The sequence below is a fragment of the Symphalangus syndactylus genome, chromosome 13, assembly GCF_028878055.3.
Source record: "Symphalangus syndactylus isolate Jambi chromosome 13, NHGRI_mSymSyn1-v2.1_pri, whole genome shotgun sequence".
NCBI classification, from domain to species: Eukaryota; Metazoa; Chordata; class Mammalia; order Primates; family Hylobatidae; genus Symphalangus; species Symphalangus syndactylus.
The window spans coordinates 23,805,646-23,823,644 of NC_072435.2; the positions used below are offsets into that span (position 1 = coordinate 23,805,646).

Genomic DNA, 17,999 nt, shown 5'->3' on the forward strand with positions numbered 1-17,999 from the left:
AAACACAGAAGAACTGAGGCATCTATTGGTCTCTGCATGTTTTGGGATTTGGGATTTCCCAGTAGGGAAATTTGCCTTGAATCTGTCTAACTGGTCACTAAGAGTTGATTGGTAAGTTCCATTCTCCGTGCACAGCATAGACCCTAATAAGCCCAAACTGTGACTGGCAGTGGAGACCCTCAACCCTCAGTGGGACTAAACTGTGACTGGCAGTGGGGACCCTCAACCCTCAGTGGGACTGAACTGTGACTGGCAGTGCAGACCCTCAACCCTCAGTGGGAATAAACTGACTGGCAGTGGAGACCCTCAACCCTCAGTGGCACTAAACTGTGACTGGCAGTGGAGACCCTCAACCCTCAGTGGGAATAAACTGTGACTGGCGATGGGGACCCTCAACCCTCAATGGGACTTTACAGTGCTTAGCTGCACCTGTGTGGAGAATTTGTCCCAAATGCCTCAGAAGGAAGGAGGCCTTGGTTTCGAGGAAGAAGAAGGGGAGCTGCTTCTCTATCCACTGACCTCAGAGGTACCGGAGAGTGGCCAGCGACCACCTTAACTCTCTGCGGTTTTTTTTTTTTTTTGAGATAGAGTCTCACCCTGTCACCCAGGTTGGAGTGCAATGGCACGATCTCGGCTCACTGCAACCTCCGCCTCCCGGGTTCAAGCAATTCTCCTGTCTCAGCCTCCTGAGTATCTCAGATTTACAGGTGCTTGCCACCATGCCCAGCTATTTTTTGTATTTTTAGTAGAGACGGAGTTTCACCATGTTGGCCAGGCTGATCTCGAACTCCTGACCTCATGATCCACCCGCCTCCGCCTCCCAAAGTGCTGGGATTATAGGTGTGAGCCACCGCACCCAGCTACTCTCTGCAGTTTTAAAGGCCATTTCCATGAATTAGAGTATACTTAGGCACTGAGGTAAGCATGGCACAGCTTTCTGAAAATAAAGTTGAAACTTAGAGGTTTCTTTCAGCTGTATTGAGATATGATTGACAAATGGAAATTGTATATATTTAAGGTGTATTACACTTGATGTTTTGATGTATGTATACATGGTGACATGGTCATCGCAGTTAAGCTATTTTTTTTTTTTTTTTTTTTTTTGAGACGGAGTCTCGCTTTTTCACCCAGGCTGGAGTGCAGTGGCTCAATCTTGGCTCACTGCAAGCTCTGCCTCCTGGGTTCCCGCCATTCTCCTGCCTCAGCCTCTCCGAGTAGCTGGGACCACAGGCGCCCGCCACCACGCCTGGCTAATTTTTTGTATTTTTAGCAGAGACGGGGTTTCACCATGGTCTCGATCTCCTGACCTCGTGATCTGCCCGCCTTGGCCTCCCGAAGTGCTGGGATTACAAGCGTGAGCCACTGCACCCGGCCAAGCTAGTTAACATATCCATCATTTGGCAGGGTTATTGTTTCATTTCTTTTTCTTTTTTGTTTTGTTTTCGAGAGGGAGTCTCACTCTGTCTCGCAGGCTGGAGTGCAGTGGTGCGATCTTGGCTCACTGCAACCTCCGCTCCCAGGTTCAAGCGATTCTCGTGCCTCAGCCTCCTGAGTAGCTGGGATTACAGGCTTGTGTCACCATGCCTGGCTAATGTTTGTATTTTTAGTAGAGACAGGGTTTCACCATGTTGGCCATGCTGGTCTTGAACTCCTGACCTCAAGTGATCTGCCCGTCTTGGCCTCCCAAAGTGCCGGGATTACAGGTGTGAGCCAGCGCGCCAGGCCTATTGTTTCTTTTTTTTTTTTTTTTTTTTTTTTTGTGGTGAGGACCCTTAAGATCTACTCTCCCATGCTCACCTCGGCAGCACATATACTAAAATTGGAACGATACAGAAAAGACTAGCATGGCCCCTGCACAAGAATGACAGGCAAATTCGTGAAGTGTTCCATATTTAAAAAAAACTACTCTCCGGGTAAATTTCAAGTATAGAGCACGGTATTGTAAATTTCAAGTATAGAGCACGGTATTGTGAACTATAGTGGCAAAGCTGTAAAGAGATCTTCAGACGCATATTCCTCCTGAATACCTGAAACTTTGTATCCTTTGATCAACATCTCCCAATTCCCTCCCCCACACTGTCCCTGTGGTTCTAGTGAGTTCCCCAAACTCTGAGGTCTCAATTTCTTTGAGTCATTTTCCTCCAGAAACATCTACCCATTCCTACTGCATCTTATTATCCTGAGCCTTGGGGGCAGTTTCTGTGCCTAGTGGAAATGTGGAAATGAGATATTACGAAGAAAAATCTTTGCCCACCTAGACATGGATCTGATATTTTCCAAGATGAAACATGATTACATGTTGAAATGATAATATTGTGAGTCTATTTGGATAATAAATAATATTTTGGATCTATTAGGTTAATATTTTGGGTCTATTGGGTTAATAATATTTTGGGTCCATTGGGTTAACTTAAATCAATTTTATCTGTTTCTTGTTAGCTTTTTAATTTGGATACTAGCAAATTTAAAAGAACGTATGTGGTTTGCATTATGTTCTATAGGACAGAACTTATCTGTAGATTTAATGGAGTCACAACAAAATTACAGGCATTGTTTTTGGTGGAAATGAGAAAAATGATTACAAATTTACATGGAATAGCAGGTAGCCAATAATAATAATAATGGCAATCTTAAAGAGGAAGGAGAAATTTGAGGATTCAGGCTACCAAATTGTAAGGGGTTCTATAAGGCTACATAAAGTGCAGCATCCTCATGAGAGTGGACACAGACAGCCACTGAGCAGAAAACAGTGTGTAAAATACATCTGTGCACACACAGTCCCTTTGTAGTTGACAGAGGCTGCCGTGTGGATTAAGGTGGAGTAGAATGTCTTCTCAATAAATGACACTGGACCAGAGGGTTACATGTAGGAAAAAATAAATCTAAGCTTATTTTCACACCATAAAAACACTGCTTATTTTTTATCTTATTATTTTGATGATTTATTTCTAAAATTGATGAATAAAAATTATATACAGTTGTCCTTCACTATTCATGGGTGATTGGTTCCATGAAACCCCCCTCCCTACCAGACACCAAAATCGGCAGGTGTTCAAGCATCTTGCATGAAATGGCACAGCGTTTGCATACAACCCATGCACATCCTCCTGTATACATGAAATCATCTCTTGATTACTTATAATTCCTGATACAGCCTACACACCACCTCACTTGTGTCCATACAATATAGTTTTGCTTTTTGGAACTTTGTGGATTTGTTCTCTGACTATTTTTGATTCATACGTGGTTCAATAAACACCTGTAAATCCCACAGACATGGAGGAGCGACTGTATATTTATAGGATGAAAGATGATGTGTTGATATGTGTCTCCGTGGAGATGAGACTAACAAGGCCTATGACTCTACAAATGTTTCATGGTGGAATGACTCTGCCAGCTTTCCAGGTCTGCAGAGAGTAAGAATATCACTTGTTCATCTGATTCACGATCCTTGCAACCTCCTATGTGCTGCATCTTTGGAAGGAAATTGGAGTCCCAGAGACAAATCAGGCTCCACCTTGCTTCCAGAAGCTCAGAGTTCAGGGGTGAGAACCCAGTGGAGAACATATCGGGTTATATGGACATAGTAATGATAACACCGGTTTCTTTCAGCCAAAAAAGAGTCCCATTACTGAAACCATGAAGGCAGACATGTTTATTTGAAGAGGAGAGAGCTACATTGAAATTATAAAAAAATTTATAAATTTTACTGATGACAGAAGACTGAAAGATAGTCTGAGGAAAGGTGGAACAGCATGAGGGAAGGTGGAACAGCACGTATCTAAGTGCCATGTTAAGAGGGAGCCTCTTGTGTGTTTGGAATTGTGAGTTCCTCAGTGTGATCGCAGCCTCAAGTAGGACTAGGAAGTAAGCCAGTTAGGTTGGAGAGGTGGGCAGGGGTCAAGGGAAATGGAGAATTGTGGGCTAAGCAAAGGAGTGTGTTTTCTCTGCAGCAGGCAGTGGGAACCATAGACATTTGTAAGCAAGAGAGAGACACCAGATTCGTGGTGTGAGGAAGAGCGATCCCCTAAGATGAAGACTGATGCCTTCAGATTCCAGCTGCTGGTACATGGGAGCTGGCAAGCCGGGTTTGAGACAGGGCCGTTGTCTCCCTAGAAAACCCCCTAAAGACCTGACTGTGCTGCTCGTGGGCAGGAGACAACTTTGGATCTGGGCTCAGCATCTGGAAGTTCCGTGTACACGATGGTATCTGTTGGGGGTGTCTTGGGCCTCTGAGAAGGGCGAGTGATTTTTCTCTGTGTGAAAACGCAGTGATCCAACTGTGCGTATGTCACCTCCTGAGGGTCTTGTTCATCAGAATCCTGGAGAGAGGGAAATGCTGAGTGAGGGAGGGTGCTCACATTTTTCAGGACTATTAGGGAATAAGACTGTATCCATGAGGCTGGGCTGAGGAGGACCTACCTCTGTGTTCACTGTTCTGTCCCCCGCAGGCTCTTGGTCCATTACAGCAGCAGCTGTAGGAGACAGAAGTCATCAAAACAGCTTGGAGGGCACTTCTGGGTCCTCATTTCATAAGCAGATACCAACACACAGGGGGAGTACATAGGTGCCTGAGGTCCCTCAGCTGCCAACACCCAGACTCAGACATTCTATTTCTCTGAGCTCAAGGACCCATCCCACGAATAGCTCTGAGTTCCGATCCCATTGATTCTGTCTCCCACTTTCTGCCTGTCATGGAACCTTCTCCTGGATGTGAGTGGCTGCAGGGGACATGAGGATACAATTCAGAACCAGGCAATGGTCTGTGAGTTGAAGGCAGGGGCAGGTTGTCTGGTGCTCTTTCTGGAAAGCCCCTCCTCTGTGGCTCCTGCTATGGGCCAGGGACCATCGTGCTAGTGAGGAACACACACCTGCCTGCCCCTATCCTGCTTCCCCACACAGCCCTGAGGTCTCTGGCCTCTGCTTCGTGAAACTTACTCTTTTTGTTGGAGCACCAGCGATGAAGGAGAAAGAAGAGGAGGAGGATGAAGAGGATGATGACCACTGAGGTCCCAGTCAGAACGTGCAGGTGTCTGCGGATACCTGGAGGAAGATGGGAATCCAATAAGAAGCTAATCATAGCAGTTCCTCTTTATGGATTGTCTCTCATTTCTTGATTGTCAGGTAACCACATGGAACGTCTCCTTAGGACAAGCAGCCTGATGGCGGGAGACCCAGCTTTCTCCTGCTTTCTCAGTTATAGCTCTCATAGAAACCATAGAATGTGCTGAAGATACAACTGCTTTAGTTTAGATGTTTGACCCCTTCAAACCTCACGTTGAAATTTAACCCCCAGTGTGGGAGGTTGGGCCTCTTGGGAGGCTTGGGAGGTGTTTGGGTCATGGAGGTGGATCCATCATGAACAGATCAATGCTGCCCCACACGACAGGGTTAGCAAGTTCCCCCTCTGTTAGTTCCTGGAGAGCTGGTTGTTAGAAAGAGCTTGGAAGCTCCACTGCTCCCCCTCCCCCTTGCTCCCTCTCTTGCCCTGTGATCTCTGTGGTCTCTGCACAGACAGACCCTCCTTCCCTTCTGCCAGAGTGGGAGCAGCCTGAGGCCGTCACAGGAAATAGATGCCAGTTCCATGCTTTCCGTACAGCCTGCAGAACTGTAAGGCAAACAAATCTCTTTTCTTTAGACGTTACCCAGGCTCAAGTGTTCCTTTATAGCAACACAATTGGACTAAGACAGCAATGTCCTGAGATCAGGAGGAATGTCCCAGAACAGCCTGGGCTGTCTTCCTATTCTTCCTAGAGGAGGATGTCATGCAATGCTTTAGCTCTGTGCTTCCTGCGGCTCCAGGGTACAAAACCCAGGCTGGGCTGCTTTTTGTGTTCCCCCAGATACACTGCAAATGGGGTGAGTCCATATGTCCCGAGCAGCTTTTCTGAGCCTTGGGGGACTGGCTCACATTGAAATGTAGGCTTCTGTTGTCACCTGCTGCTTATCTGTTAGTAATGAACCTGCCTATGTAATGTATTCCCTGTGTGTTCTGTCTCCCTGGAGTGACAGTGAGTGATAGGAATTGGCATAGCCCCGGGTGCAGTGCAGGAGGTGTTTAGAGTCTTCTCTGGGAAGACTGGGCTGGGATTGATACACAGTAAATGTGCTTTACAGTTTCTACATCCACAACCCTCTTGACTCAGACAAATTACATTCTCTAAGAAAAGGAAACAAAAGTGAAATCAACATAAAAGAAGCGAAGTAGGATTCTCTTATGTCAGACAGCCAGGAAATAGTGTTGAAGGCCGTGTGAAACGTGCTACCCTTTGTGATCTCGGGAGACACATGTGAGGCTGCTGTTCCACCCGAGAGGCTGGGGGAAGGACCACCCCCTCGACCATCTGTTGCTTCCACACCACCTGTCCTCCTGTGAATTAGTAGGAAAGGGGAGCAGGGGCTAGTGCTGGTGCTGATCTCTGATTCCAACATCTGAACTCACTCCAAGGAGTGTTAGTGTTTACCTCCCCATGGTCTATCTGAATCTCCACAGGTGATTGGAAGTAGGGGTGAGGTGGGGGATTTGGGTGAAGGGGCAAGTTTTATGCCATGAACAGAGCACGTTCTCCATTCCAGGACCTGTGCCAGTGGGTTCACGGGGCTTTCATATTTTCCATATGATCTCATGTTCACAGAAAGCCAAATAGGGAAGAGGTTTTAGGCTGATTGCCTAATGGATAAGATAAAGGATCAAAGAAGTAATTATAGAGAAATAGAAAAATGATGACTGGAATTCAGGTGCCTGCATCATTTGTGTTTGTTATGTTTATGTATTCTTTATTTTTATTTTTTGAGACGGAGTGTCCCTGTGTCACCCAGGCTGGAGTGCAGTGACCCACTCTCAACTCACTGCAACCTGTGCCTCCAGGGCTGAAGTCATTCTCCTGCTTCCTCCTCCAGAGCAGCTGGGATTACAGTCAGGCACCACCACCACACCGGCTTAATTTTTGTATTTTTAGTACAGATAGGGTTTCCCCATGTTGGCCAGGCTGGTCTCGAACTCCTGACTTCATGTGATCCACCCGCCTTGGCCTCCTGCAGTGCTGGGTTACAGGCATGAGCCACCATTCACAGCCTTGTATATTATGCTATAATAGGTCCCTTCATTTGCACCACCCCTCATCTATCTCTCACTCCTCTGCCAGGTATTGATTTAGATGCAGGAGAAATAAATATCAGAAATAAGTTAATGAAGCAAGGATTAAACTACCAGGAAAAATCAAACCCAGCAAGCCTTTCCAGCCAATGATTCTATCTCATGAACATATCTTGTATCCATCTACTTCATTCATTTAGTGTGTAAATCAGCACCACATTTCACCAGTGGGGCGGGAATTGCCTTTTCCACGGTCTCCTAGATTCCAGTTACGCACCTGGGCCTCCCTTATTTTCAGGTCAGTCACTATTAATCATGTAGGGATTCCTGGTTCCCCCGAGGTGGGTCCAATGACTGTGAGTATAAAACACACACTCCTTGTTCCTCCTTAGTTTCCTGTGTACCCAGTGTGCTCTCCGTCTCTCTACCGTCATCTTGTCATTCTCCCCATCTCATTCCCAGCATTTCAGGCAGAGCCTCTTCCTTCAACATCAGATTGTCTTCACCTTTGTGCCTTCACTGCTGACAGCTGTGTGGAAAATCCTTCCACCAGTCTTCCAAGGGTTGAATCCATTTTTTTCATTAACATCACAAGTATGTGATTAGTGAGACCTTCTCTGTCACCTGAAATTATACACTCAACATTATCTATTATTGATTTGAAAATGTGACTTGGCCCTATGGCTCATGCCTCTTATACCAGCGCATTGGGAGGCACAGGCTGTTGGATCACTTGAGGTTGGGAGTTTGAGACCAGCCTGGCCAACATGGTGAAACATCCTTTCTACAGAAAATATGCAAAAAGAGTTAGCAGGGCATGGCGGTGGTTGTCTGTAATCCCAGCTACTGGAGAGGCTGAGGGAGGAGATCACTTCAACCTAGGAGGTGGAGGTTGCAGTGAGCCGAGATCATGCCACTGCACTCTAGCCTGGATGACAGAGCAAGACTCCGTCTCAATAAATAAGTAAGTAAACAAATAAATAAACTAATAGATTTCATGCACAGATGCTTCTCAATGGATCTTTTATTTATTGGTCCACTTGTGCATACATTTTCTGTCCTCCCATTTAACCATCCGCAATAGCAGTGTCCCAAGAATAGAGGCCAAATGCATCTTGTTTACTATTTGTGGAAGAAGAACGCCACCCCACCCCAAAAATGTCCATGTCCTTGTCTCCATAGTTTGTGAGTATGTTATTTTACATGAAAGGGGGAATGAAGATTGCAGATGGAATTACGGTTGCTAATCAGCTGAACTTAAAACAAGGGTATCCTGGATGATTTCCAGGAGATTATGATGGATTTTTATCTTGGTGAACCCAATAGAATCCCCAAGTTTTCAAAAGAAGGGGAAGAAGGGAGAGCAGCATTCAGAGAAAGAGGTGTGGTAAGGAAGAAGGGTCTGAGTGATGCCATGTGAGATGTGACCAGCCTTTTTGGGCTTTGAGGAAGGAGGAAGGGGACCAGGAGCCAAGGAATGTGGGAGCTTCTAGAAGCTGGGAAAAGTGAGAAGCAGATTCTCACCTGGAACCCTCATAGGGAAGGCAGCCTTGCTGTCAACTTGATTTTAGCCCAGTGAGATGCACTTCATACTTTGAGCTACCCCACTGTAAGATAATTAAATAACTGTTTTGTTTTCACCCACGGATCTTGTGGAAATTTGTTATGGCAACAAGAGGAAAAGGTTCCACACTGCACAGCCTGAGCATGGGGCCGTGGCTGAATGAGTCAGTGAGTCGAAGTGTGTGTGCATGAGCTCTATTCTCTGTTACGTCAAGGCTCTTGCTCTGCTGAGTCAGCCAGGGTTGCCTCATGACCAACAGTAATTCATTCCTTGGCCAGTGGAACTTCTCTAAAACACCTCACTCTCATCAGATGTTCCCTTCCCTTCCCTCTCTAAGCCCCCAGGAATTTATCCTCCAGTTAGGAATGCAGGCAGAAAAAACACTGCATTTTTCCTGAGAAGGATGTCAGATTTGCAATTATTCTTCTAGCTTGTAGGAGGTCTCAGCTGCAGAAAATGAAAGATTAAGAGACTTCAGTGAGCCCTTTGGTGGCCCCAGATCCCTTTCACCATTGGAGTGTCTGGAGTTCAGAAATGGTGGAAGATAGGCCCTCATTCACAGAGCTGGGAGGTTTGAGCCAACGCTTGCATCCAAGGCTTCCACCTCCCCAGGTTTCCAAAAGCAGAGATAAGAGGAGTCCTTTACTCACCAGATTTGGAGCTTGGTTCTGTGGGTGAAGGCCAACTACTTGAAGGGTTTCCTAGAACATGGGACAGGAGAGATTTGAGGAAATGAGGGTGCTTGTCCTCTACTCAATGGAAATCTTTGAGGTTGGTTCATGGCCAACACTCTGTTTTCTAATGTTGGACCCTGGGAGTCTTGAGATCCTCTTCTCCCTAATTTTCGTGTGTGATGCCCACTGTCTTGAGACTTCAAGGTATAAAGAGAAAACAGGAGCATCACACTAACTGACTTAGAAATATGTTACAGAGCTGTAGTAAGCAAAACAGCATGACATTGGCATAAAGAAAGGCACATAAAAAATGGAACAGAATGCAGAACACAGATATAATCTATGCGTTTACATCCAATGGCTTTTTGTGTGTGTGTGTGTGATGGAATCTTGCTCGGTCATGCAGGCTGGAGTGCAGAGGTGCAATCTCAGCTCAGTGCAACCTCCACCTCCTGGATTCAAGCAATTCTCTTGCCTTAAACTCTCAAGTAGTTGTATTACAGGCACTGATTACCATGCTCAGCTAATTTTTGTATTTTTATTATAGACGAGGTTTCTCTCTGTTGGCCAGCCTGGTTTTGAACTCCTGGCCTCAGGTGATCCACCCACCTCGGCCTCCCAAAGTGCTGGAATTGAAGGTGTGAGCCACCATGCCCAGTCCATTTAATGGACTTTGACAAAGGTGCCAAGAACTTACAATCAGGAAAGGACAGTCTTTTCAATAAACGGTGCGGGGAAAACTGGATATCTACATGCAGAGGAATAAAACTGCACCTCTACCTGTCACCATACAGAAAAATCAAATGAAAATAGATTAAAAACACGAGTCTAAGGCCTGAACCTATGAAACACATAGAAGAAAATATTGGGGAAGACATTTGTCTGAGGAAAGATATTCTGTTTAAAACCTTCAAAACACAAGTGATCAAAGCAAAAAATAGACCACTAGGATTACATCAAACTAAGCAACTTCTGCACCACAAAAGATAAACCAACAGAGTGACAAGACAACCCACAAAATGGGAGCAAATATTTGCCAACTATTCATCTGAGACGGGATTAATAACTAGAACTATAAGAAGCTCAAACAACTCAGTAAAACAAATAATTTAATTAAAAAATGAGCAAAAGACATGAGGAGACATTTCTCCACAAACAAAACATACAAATGGCGATCACGTATATGAAAAAGTGCTCAGCATCACTCATCATCACAGAAATGCAAATTAAAATCGCGATGAGTTTTCATCTCATCCCATTAAAAAGCCTTTTAGGCCGGTGGCTCACGCCTGTAATCCCAGCACTTTGGGAGCTGGAGGTGGGCAGATCACCCGAGGTCGGGAGACCAGCCTGACCAACACGGAGAAACTCCGTCTCTACTAAACATACAAAAATGAGCCAGGTGTGGTGGCGCATGCCTGTAATCCCAGCTACTTGGGAGGCTGAGGCAGGAGAATCACTTGAACCCGGGAGGCGGAGGTTGCAGTGAGCCGAGATCACACCATTGCACTCCAGCCTGGGTGACTATGAGCGAAACTCCATCTCAACATAAATAAATAAAATAAAATAAAGTAAAATAAAGTGGCTTTTATCTGTAAGACAGGCAAAACAAGAGCTGGCAAGGTGGTAGAGAAAGGAGAACCCTGGTTCCCTGTTGGTAGGAATGTAAATTAGTACAACTATTATGGAGAAAAGTACGGAAATTCTTTAAAAAACTAAAAGAGGCTGGGCATAGTGGCTTACGCCTGTAATTTCAGCACTTTGGGAAACTGAGGCCGGCACCTCACTTGAGGTCAGGAGTTTGAGAGCAGCCTGGCCAAAATTGAGAAATTCTGTCTGTGCTAAAAAATACAAAAATTAGCCAGGCATGGTGGCGTGCACCTGCAATCACAGCTACCAGGGAGGCTGAGTCAGGAGAATCGTTCGAACCTGGGAGGCAGAGGTTGCAATGAGCCAAGGTCGCACCACTTTGACTCCAGCTTGGGCTAAGGAGGGAAACTCCTTCTCAAAAAAAAAAAAAAAAAAAAAAAAAAAAAAGCTAAAAAGAGAACTTGCATAGTATCCAGCAATTTCACTACTGGGTTTATATCCAAAGGAAAGGACATCAGTGTATCGAAGTGATATCTGCACTCCCATGATTGGTGCAGCACTGTTCACAGTAGCCAAGATGTGGAGTCAACCTACCTGCCCGTCAGTGGGTGAATGGATAGAGAGAATGTAGTACACACACACAGTGGAGACTACTCAACCATAGAAAGAATAACATCCTGTCATTTGCAGCCATATGGATGGAACTGGAGGTCATTGCAAAGATTCCCATTCTCATCCATATGCAGGAGCTAAAAGGTGGATCTCATGAAGATAGACAATAGAATGGTGGCTACCAGAGGCCAGGAAGGGAAGGGTGGAGGGTGACAAAACAAAGAATATAGGTGTATTTATTTATTTAGAGACAGAGTCTCTCTCTGTCTCCCAGGCTGCAGTGCAGTGGCGTGATCTCGGCTCAGCGCAACCTCTGCCTCCTGGGCTTAAGTGCTTCTCCTGCCTCAGCCTCCCAAGTAGCTAGGACTACAGGTGCATGCCAGCAGGCTTGGCTAATGTTTCTTGTCTTTTTAGTAATGATGAATTTCCCACATGTTGGCCAGGCTGATCTCGAGTCCCTGATCTTAAATGATCCACCTTCCTTGGCCTCTCAAAGCGCCGAGATTACAACCGTGAACCACCTCACCCAGCATATAAAGGTATCTATGACCACTGGATTTTACTTTTAAAAATGGTAAAGGTGGTAAATTATATAGTTACATTTAACCTCAATAAATATTTTTGAAAATGAAAAGAAAAGGGTGTAGGCGTTGCTGGTGATGACATCTCTGTGCGGGTGAGAGACCAGGATGGGCTTCTGGGAAATGGGTAAGATTGAGGGGCTGAGGGAACCTCTGATCTCCCCAAACTGAGCCCAGTCTCCCCTCCTTTGGGTCTGTCCTGACTGGTTTGTCCATCTTCCTGGGTGCCTGAAGCCCTGACCGCGGGCATCCATGCAGGCCGTGAAGGAGGGTTTGGAGGTGCCCTGTCTGCCATCCTGTGCCCTGATCCCGCCCTCACACCCAGGCTGCGTGTTCTCTCTGCATCTGTCCATGCCTCTCCCATCATCAGCAGGAAGCTCCTCAGCTAAGGCTCTAGGATCATAAGACATGGGACAGGCATGGGGTTTCTCACCTGTGACAGAAACAAGCAGTGGGTCACTCGAGTTTGACCACTCGTAGGGAGAGACACGGAAAGAGCCGAAGCATCTGTAGGTCCCTCCGTGGGTGGCAGGGCCCAGAGGAAAGTCGGCCTGGAATGTTCCATTGACCTTGGTCACTGCAGGGAAGCTAAGTTCACGTTCACGGGCCTCCCCCTCCCTGGATAGATGGTAGATGTCATAGGAGCTCCTGGAGCTGCAGGACAAGGTCACATTCTCTCCTATCTGAACCGTGGGGCCCGGCTGGGCTGAGAGAGAAGGTTTCTCATATAGACCTGGAAGCAGAAGAGGCAGTTTCCTCAGGGAGGTTCTTCCTTGTCACAGCTGCCTTCACCTGAGCTGAGAACTCACTCCCCTGCTCTATGGCCTAATGCTCTCTCTCTCTCACCCTCCACCCCATCTCTCTTCATGTCTATTTCCTCCTTCCACCTTCTCTGTCTCTCTAGGTCTCTGACCTCACTTCCCCACCCCGAGGTACGTTTTCCCATTTTGGATTGTTTTATTCTCTCTGACCCTCCTTGGATTGGTTGACTTGATCTTCCTTTTTCTTTAATTTTGAGTCTCTCACTTTCTGTGTTGTTCATAACTTTCTGCACATTTCTATCTATTATCTATCAATCTATCTATTTATCTATTTTGTGTCTATCTACAAATTATCTATCACCTATATTTACGTATCATTTATCTTTCTCTCTATCAGTTGTCTATCTATCCATCAATCATCTATTATCTATATATGTATCATCTCCCTCTCTCTATTACCTCTTTATCTGCCTCTCTGTCTCTATCTATGTATCTATGTGTCTGTCTATCATCATTATCATCATCATCTCTATGTATCATCTGTCAATCATCATTTATGTATCTATAACCAATCCATTATCTATCATCTACCTATTTATCATCTATCTACATCTATCTATCCGTCTATCATCTGTCTCTCTCCATCTCCTTGTCTTTCTCTGCCTCTCAGTCTCTCTAGTTCTATTTGGAATCTCTGCAATCCATCCCCACATCTTTATCTTTCTCTGTCTTTGTGTCCCTCCCTCAGGGTTCTGATTTTGGGGCTTTTCTCTCCTCCTTTCCATCATTCTCTCCACTCCTCTGCCCTCTTTTCTTTCTTTTTATGTGTCTGTGAATCTCTTAATCTCCTTCTTCTGGCTCATTTTGTGTGTGTTTGTGTCTTTGCTTTTTGGTGTCCCTGATTTTTCTCTGTGTCTCTCAGTGATCCTATCATATGTGGGATTATTTGGAATATGAGCCTCAGAATCCAGTCTGGGGACCCCAAGTTCACACAGCATACAGGGGTTGGTGTTCTGGGCCCATGATATCCTGGGACAACTACTCTCCATTGCATGGAAGGTGGAGGTGTCAGAATAAACATGGCATCTGTAGGTGCCACAAGACCTGAGGCCACAGGGCCCAACTCAGGTCAGAAATATGAGTGTCCTTGGGTTCTCCTGGTAGAGAACACTTTGTGGAGGTAAAACAGAAATGAACCTTCTAACCTGTGCCAGGTGTCTGAGCAAAGTCAGCATGGAAGGACACCTCTCTCTGGGACATGCCTGTCTGTCTGTCTCCTTTAACTCTTTCTGTCTTTTCTACCTCCCTGTATGGCCCCTGTGTCTGTCCTCTGTTATGACACCTGGTCTGTACTTGTGTCTCCTGTTTCTCTGTCTCTGTTGGTACAGACCTCACCAAGTCAGTCTTTCTCCATAAGAATCCCACGCTCATCTTCCTCACGACCACCTGGGGGTTTCAAGTCCTGGATCATTCACTCTGTGTCCCAGTGACAATGAGAAGAATGTCTGGACACTCTCACCTGTGATCACGATGTCCAGGGGGTCACTGGGAGCTGACAACTCATAGGGGGAGTGAGGAAGAGAACCGTAGCATCTGTAGGTCCCTGCAAGGTCGTGCCTCATGGGACCGATGGAGAAGTTGGCCTTGGAGACCCCATCATGGAGCTCTCCAGTGAGGTTCAAAGTGCCCTCAATCTTCCCCTCTCTGTGCAGAAGGAAGTGCTCAAACATGACATCTGACCAACACTGCAGGATGACTGTCTCTTTTGATTTCACCAGGGGACCTGGGAGGGCCAGGAGGGAAGGTTTTCTGTGGTCTCCTAGAAAGAGAAGTTTTGAGTTTAGAAGGCATCTCTCTTTATCATCCCATCCACGGCACCTGGAATGAGTGAGGGTTCCCCTCCCAGGTGTGTGTCTCTCTCCTCCCTCTCTGGGCCTCCGTGTCTTTTCTGTGCCCATATCCCCGGTGCAGGTCCTTCCATCTGTCTTCCTCCCTCTTCTCTGTCTCTCTGTCTCCAGTAGCCCCTGACTCCCTTCCCACTGTGAAGAGAGCCTCATCTCTTGGGCTGTTGTATCTGTTTCCCACTAATCTCTTTCCTGCTGTCTATGTGGGGGTGGAAGAAGACAGGCTGCATGTCCAGGCTCTTAGCAGCCTGAATCAATCTCTTTTGAACAAATTGGAGTCTGTGGCAGGAGGTATAAACTCATCAGTAAGGCAGGCATCAGTGTCCACACACCCTGTTCCTGATGGGGATTGGGAGACTCTCCTGCCATGTCTGTGCCTTCTCCGTGGCCCCAGCTTCCATAGCGTGGCCCCTGGTGCTGGTTGCAGGAGCATCAACCCCTCCCTATGTGGATGGAGCCTGGTGGTGGCATCATCATCCCGCCCTTGATGATCTCAGGGTAGGCAACCTTCTCCTTGTTTGGTTTCTTTAATTAATTGATTAATTTATTTATTTTTGAGACAGTCACTTTTTCACCCAGGCTGGAGTGTAGTGGTGTGGTCTCGGCTCACTGAAACCTCTGCCTCCCCGGTTCAAGTGATTCTCTTGCCTCAGCCTCCCCAGTCGTTGGATTCCTCGCGGCCTCCACCACGCCCGGCTATCCTTGCTTGGTTTCCTAACTTGTCCTTGACCTGGGTTCCTGTGTTGGTTTCCTGTTGCTGCTGCAGAAAGTTATCACAAACACGGCAGCAGGAGAGAACACACTGACCCCTTCCACTTCTGGAGACAGAAATTGGATCCAGTTCTCCCTGCACTAAAATCAAGGCGTCTATAGGGCTGTGTGATCTGGAGCATCTACAGGTTCCAGAGGGATCTGGAGACTCAGCGAATCAGTTTCTTGACTTCTCCAGCCCTTAGAGACCACCTGCATTCTGTGACTAGTGGCCTTCCTCCCCGTTCGAGGCCTGCAGTGGCTGATAGCGTCTCCCTCCCTCTACATTGCTCTAATGCCCACTCCCGTCTTCCTCCTCCTTTCATGTGGACCCTTGTGATTACACTGAGCCCGGCGGGACAGTCCAGGCCGTCTCCCCATCTCAAGGTCAACTCATCAACCACCTGAGCTCCACCTTCCCCTGCAGTCCCTTCCCCTATAACATAAATAGTCACAGGCTCCAGGGATTACAATGTGGCCATCGTTGGGGACAGTTATTCTTTCCACCACAGTGCCCATATCCCCTGTATTCAATCCCCCTTTATCCCAAATACAGTCAGGGCCTGGGTGATGGGACCCTGATGGACACCCCGACCAGAAGCTCTGGGATTCAGGAGGTGGGACAGTGAGAAGCCCAGACAGAAAGCCTCTGACCTGTGACCATGATCACCACGGGGTTGCTGGGTGCCGACCACCCAGTGGGGGAGTGCTGGTGTGAACCCCGACATCTGTAGGTCCCTGCATGTGCTGAGGTCACAGGGCCCATGATGAAGCGCTTCTGGAATATTTTGCCGTGGAAGATGGGAACGTGGATTTCGTCTTCTTTGTACAGCGTGAAATTGTTAAACCCACCACGATAGTGACACCGAAGAGTCACGTGTCCTCCTTGAGGCACCACAGTGCTGGGCCAGGCAGACAGGAAGGGCTTGTCCTGACCACCTGAGGGAGAAGGAGGCACTGCCTTAGAGAGGAGGATGTGGAGCCGCCCCTCCCTCCCAGTGCTCAGGAGATTCATCACCTTCCACGTTTCTAAGCCTCCTAACACAGCTGGATGCCCAGGACTACGGGAAGGACCCATCCCGCATAGACATGGCATCTCCCTACAACAAAAGTGTCAGCTGAGAACTTTGAGCAAGTGCCGATTAAGTGACTCTTACTAGATTTTAATACTGCAAGATTACTCACATAACACAAAGTAGACACGGCATGGAGGGCAAGTCCTATGTGAATGGAATATCAGCCAATTCATGAAGGGACCCCCCATCAGAGGATTTGGAATGTCAGGGCCATGGCTGTGGTTTCCCCACGTCTTCTGGTAGAATGACAGCAGCCACACTGCAGCCCCCACCGTCACGGAAACGCTGGAGGGTGTGAGTTACACCTTCGTCCTCAGAGGACCTGCTGTTCCTAGCACTGCTTCCCTCTCTTTGTCTCCTGCTGACACCACTTCCTCCCTGCACACCCCAGCTTGCAGCACCCCAGTCTCACCCCGGTCTTCATAGAGCTTGACCCAGGAAAGGGAAAGAAAGACTGGAGAGGGCGAGGTCAGAACTGTGGGCCGCGCATCCAAGGGTCCCCTCTTCCTAGCTTATGAGAGTCTCCCCAACAGGACTGCCCTCCCCTTTCAGGAAAATCCTCTTATGTGGGGAGATGACACCCTAAGGTTTGGGCAAGGACTCACCCATGTGTGGACAGGCCCTCTGGACCAAGAAGAACCCTGGAAAGAAAGATCATGATGGACCATCCATCTGCGCGCAAACCAGGGCACCCAGCTGCCCCATCGGGCTGTGCGTCTTGGCAGCCAGGCCCTTGCTGGGCTGAAGGTAAACTCACCCTGGCTGCCTACCTGCCCCCAGGAACTAGGATCTCGGCTGTGCAGGGACTCAGCCTCTAGGCCCAGATCTACACAACAGGCCCAGATCTCCACCTCCAGGCTTGTATCACTGCTGCAGGCCTGTATCTCCACTCCCAGGCCCATAACTCCACCTCTAGGCCCATATCTCTACCTCCAGGCCCACATCTACACAACAGGCCTGGATCTCCACCTCCAGGCTTGTATCTCTGCTGCAGGCCTGTATCTCCACCCCAGGCCCATATGTCCACGTCTAGGCCCATATCTCTACCTCCAGGCCCGTATTTCCATTCCAGGCTTGTATCTCTGCTCCAGGCTCCCATGTCCACTCCAGGTCCATATGTCCCCTCCAGGCTCCTATCTCCACCTTAGGCCCATATCTCCAATCCAGGCCCATAACTCCACCTCTAGACCCCTATCTCCACCTCTAGGCCTGTATCTCCACCTCCAGGCCCAGATCTCTAGCCCAGCGCTCCCTCCGTCGATTCCCTTCCAGGACTCACCAACACACGCCATGCTGACGACCAGGAGCGACATGGTGCTGCCGCTGCAGACAGGCGGCCGCGCCCCAGCTCAGCTCAGCAGCGCACAGGATGTTATCTGGCGCCCTGCCCA

At 47.6% G+C, this 17,999-nt stretch overlaps 1 protein-coding gene and 1 non-coding gene across 13 annotated transcripts; one reads left to right on the top strand and one right to left on the bottom strand.

Moving 5' to 3' along the window:
* Window positions 1-1,789: 1,789 nt before the first annotated feature.
* On the top strand, window positions 1,790-1,896 carry LOC129461414 (U6 spliceosomal RNA). Its single transcript, XR_008650547.1, has one exon. It is a non-coding gene; the product is annotated as a U6 spliceosomal RNA (small nuclear RNA).
* Window positions 1,897-3,640: 1,744 nt separating this feature from the next.
* On the bottom strand, window positions 3,641-17,984 carry LOC129460711 (killer cell immunoglobulin-like receptor 2DL3). Of its 12 annotated transcripts, none has more exons than XM_055238976.1 (9): window positions 17,888-17,984; window positions 17,214-17,249; window positions 16,187-16,471; window positions 14,398-14,697; window positions 12,551-12,850; window positions 9,311-9,361; window positions 4,939-5,043; window positions 4,423-4,475; window positions 3,641-4,322 (listed from the first exon to the last, which is right to left on the bottom strand). In XM_055238976.1, the coding sequence occupies exons 1-9, from the start codon at window positions 17,919-17,921 to the stop codon at window positions 4,125-4,127; spliced, it is 1,362 nt and encodes a 453-aa protein (XP_055094951.1). In that variant the 5' UTR covers window positions 17,922-17,984; the 3' UTR covers window positions 3,641-4,124. The 12 variants fall into 12 exon arrangements, with proteins under 12 accessions (XP_055094951.1, XP_055094956.1, XP_055094957.1 ...); XM_055238981.1 differs by having other exon boundaries at window positions 4,935-5,043; window positions 17,888-17,967; XM_055238978.1 differs by having other exon boundaries at window positions 4,007-4,322; window positions 14,398-14,661; window positions 17,888-17,921.
* Window positions 17,985-17,999: the final 15 nt, after the last annotated feature.